This window comes from Rhinoderma darwinii (assembly GCF_050947455.1).
Source record: "Rhinoderma darwinii isolate aRhiDar2 chromosome 12 unlocalized genomic scaffold, aRhiDar2.hap1 SUPER_12_unloc_5, whole genome shotgun sequence".
Lineage (NCBI taxonomy): Eukaryota > Metazoa > Chordata > Amphibia > Anura > Rhinodermatidae > Rhinoderma > Rhinoderma darwinii.
The window spans coordinates 1,410,762-1,414,342 of NW_027461876.1; the positions used below are offsets into that span (position 1 = coordinate 1,410,762).

Consider the following 3,581-nt stretch of genomic DNA (forward strand, 5'->3'; position numbering starts at 1 on the left):
CCAGACCGGACACCTAAATACAGACCCCAGACCAGACACCAAAATAAATGCAGACCCCAGACCAGACCCCTAAATCAATGGAGACCATAGACCAGTTCCCTAAATAAATGCAGACCCCTCACCAGACCCCTAAATAAATACAGACCCCAGACCAGACCCCTGACTAAATACAGACCCAAGACCAGGCCCCTAAATAAATGCAGACCCCAGACCGGACCCCTAAATAAATACAGACGCCAGACCAGACCTCTAAATAAATACAGACCCCAGACTAGACCCCTAAATGAATACAGACCCCAGACCAGACCCCTAAATAAATACAGACCCCATACGGAACCCCTAAATAAATACAGACCGCAGACTAGACCCCTAAATAAATACAGACCCCAGACAGGACCCCTAAATAAATACAGACCCCAGAGCAGACCTCTAAATAAATACAGACCCCAGACTAGACCCCTAAATAAATGCAGACCCCAGACCAGACCCCTAAATAAATACAGACCCAGACCGGACCCCTAAATAAATACAGACCCCAGACCAGACCCCTAAATAAATACAGTCCCCAGACTAGACCCCTTAATAAATAGAGACGCCAGACCAGAACCCTAAGTTAATGCAGACCCCAGACCGGACCCCTAAATAAATACAGACCCCAGAACGGACACCTAAATACAGACCCAAGACTAGACCCCTAAATAAATGCAGACCCCAGACTAGACCCCTAAATAAATACAGACCCCAGACCAGACCCCTAAAAAAATGCAGACCCCCAGACCAGACCCCTAAATAAATACAGACCCCAGACCAGACCCCTAAATAAATGCAGACCCCAGACTAGACCCCTAAATAAATACAGACCCCAGACCAGACCCCTAAAAAAATGCAGACCCCCAGACCAGACCCCTAAATAAATACAGACCCCAGACCAGACCCCTAAATAAATACAGACCACAGACTAGACCCCTAAATAAATACAGACCCCTAAATATAAACCCAGATTCTATATTGTGGATGAAAAGGGTTTTGCCAATAACCTGAGCAAATAACCGTTGTTTATCTCTACTGTAGGAGTGGCATGTATTGCTACTGTGTTCTGCAGACCCCTGACCAGGCCATAAGAAACCCTGGTTGGGAAACACAGCTCTGGACACTAGACTGGCACTCATGATGCCACATCAGACATGGCAGAGCAGGTTACTGCCAGGCAGGTGCCACCTGAGGATTCCATGACCTCTGACATCATGTGACCTGCACACGACCAACTGCCGTTTACTTTCAACTGTCGACGGCAGCGATCGGACTGAAGTCTACAGGTAGGAAGATATTGGTGAAAATGGCGTCCAATGGACATGGAGAAGACGGCGAGAAGAGAGAAGAGGAGAAGAGGAAGAGGGAGGAGGACAGCGTCACCGGATTCAAGAAGATGACGAAGAAGAGGAGAGGAGCCAAGGACAGAGGATTGGAGGATGAGGAGCCAAGACCTGGGAGCAGCCAAGACCCTGGAACATCCAGCCCCTATGCCAGGCTTACCATCAGCCGCTTCACCATCCACCAGGTCCTGGGTAGGGGCAGCTTTGGCAAAGTGAGTATAATATCTAAATATTTCATTTTATAGGGTGGTAAACCTAAAGTTTACCTTTTATCTCCATCAATTGTTCTCTGTTGTCACCATGTTATGCTGGATGGATGATGGGTGTAGTGTTCTCCTATGGGATGCCTAATAGGACATCCAGAAGTATTCCTGCCCCCATAACCACTACTTTAGTTTTTCATTTTAGTATTTTTCTGTCGACATATGAGAGATTTTGATTTTTGGGGGCACGAGTTGTCGTTTTTAATGGCTCCATTCAATGTTCCATATCATTTACTGGGAACATTGTAAAAGGCTGTTTTTTTTTAGGTGAAATAGCAAAAAAAAACAAAACAGCAATTCCTCCATTGGTTTAATAATTTGGCTTTTATGGTGTTAACTAAGTGGTAAAAATGACACGTTACCTTTATTCTGCGGGTCAGAACAATAACGGGGATACCAAAATTATATTGGTTTATTTTTTATACTTTTTATCCAATAAAAACAATTTGTAAAAACATTAATTTGTTGTGTCTCCATATTCTGAAAGCCAGAATTTTTTTTATTTTTCTGTTGATGGGGCGGTGTGAGGACTTGTTTTTTGTGGGGCGAGCTGTACTGTTTATTGGTACTTTTTTGGGTTACATAAAACTTTTAATCTCTTTTTAACTTTTTATTCCATTTTTCGAGGCGCTAAACAAAACGAAATAGAAAAAAGTTTATTTATTTATTTTGACTGCAATATTTATGTATCGCTTGAATTGTTCTTTTAGCCTCCTCCTATTAAGCTTAGTAGGAGGACCAAGTTGGCAGACCTTGGGGTCTTCATTAGGCCCCCTGGCTGCCATGACAACTATCTACACACTGTGATCGCGTTGCGGGTAGGGGTGATGGGGTGACAGTGGGAGCTTACCTCTATTTAACTGTTTAGATGCCACGGTCGCTATTATAGCGTATGATCCTGCTCCATACTACCCCCACCAACTAAGATAATTATGTCAAATGTGGGTAAGGCGTGAAGACCTCTCCATACAGGACCCAACAGCAGACACTGCATTATGCTGGGAGCTCAGCTTTGTTCTGCTGTAGAGTCCTGGGCACTACCCGACTGACCCACCTCTCTGTCCACCCCTGTTCCTTCTTCTTCTCATGAGGAATCTCCATTTGTTTTCCTCAGGTGGTCCTGGCATCAGTCCCCGGCCGAAACACCTACATGGCCGTAAAAATGATCACCAAACGGGACAATACGGACGAAATTATGAGAGAGCGGCGGATACTCCTAGCGGCCAGACACTGCCCGTTCCTATGCCACCTCTATGCCGCACATCAATCTGAGGAGCGGGCATTTTTTATCACGGAGTATCTGTCCGGTGGCAGCCTGGAGGCTTTGATCAGGATGTGCGGCTGCTTGAACATCGGCAACGTAAGGCGAGTAAATAATCAGGAGACTGAGGGGGGTGGAAAGAAGAAAAGGTGAGGGGGAGGTCAGATGAAGGATAATACAGAGAATGCAGAATACAGGCTGCCATAATCAGCGCCTCCTCTCTGCTAGAGACCGCACACACTCCATCATAACATGATATTAGGGAATTGATAGAGGAACATTTCATGACATTGAGACTCCGCTCTGTTCTCCCCATCAGATTCTACACAGCAGAGATGATATGTGGCCTCCAGTTCCTCCATGGACACAACATCGTCCACCGGTAAGCAGAACTTCCCCCTTCTTTCATTCTCCTTTACATGCTGGAAACAGTGCACCCAGCTTTCCTACACTCCTGAATGGCTATTCTGCTTGGTGGTGCAATGACCCATCCACCGTCTCCTGGATCACTGGGCGGATTTGTCATTCTCTCGTCTTATTTCTTTGCAGAGATCTAAAGCCGGAGAATATAATGTTGGATGCAGATGGCCACGTCCGTATCATCGACCTGGGATTGGCCCAAGATGGCGTCACCGCCTCCAATAAGATCCGTGGAGTGTCGGGAACGTTGCATTACATGGCCCC

General features: G+C 45.9%; 1 protein-coding gene across 1 annotated transcript; it reads left to right on the forward strand.

The window, feature by feature from the left end:
* Positions 1-1,220: 1,220 nt before the first annotated feature.
* On the forward strand, positions 1,221-3,166 carry LOC142698183 (protein kinase C-like 1). Its single transcript, XM_075847837.1, has 2 exons — positions 1,221-1,585; positions 2,751-3,166. The coding sequence occupies exons 1-2, from the start codon at positions 1,337-1,339 to the stop codon at positions 3,048-3,050; spliced, it is 549 nt and encodes a 182-aa protein (XP_075703952.1). The 5' UTR covers positions 1,221-1,336; the 3' UTR covers positions 3,051-3,166.
* The last annotated feature ends 415 nt before the right edge of the window (positions 3,167-3,581 follow it).

Coding starts and splice junctions, on each gene's coding strand:
- LOC142698183 (XM_075847837.1), top strand. CDS start 1,337: ATGGCGTCCAATGGACATGGAGAAGACGGCGAGAAGAGAGAAGAGGAG. Junction 1,586..2,750: donor GTAGGGGCAGCTTTGGCAAA/GTGAGTATAATA, acceptor TGTTTTCCTCAG/GTGGTCCTGGCATCAGTCCC.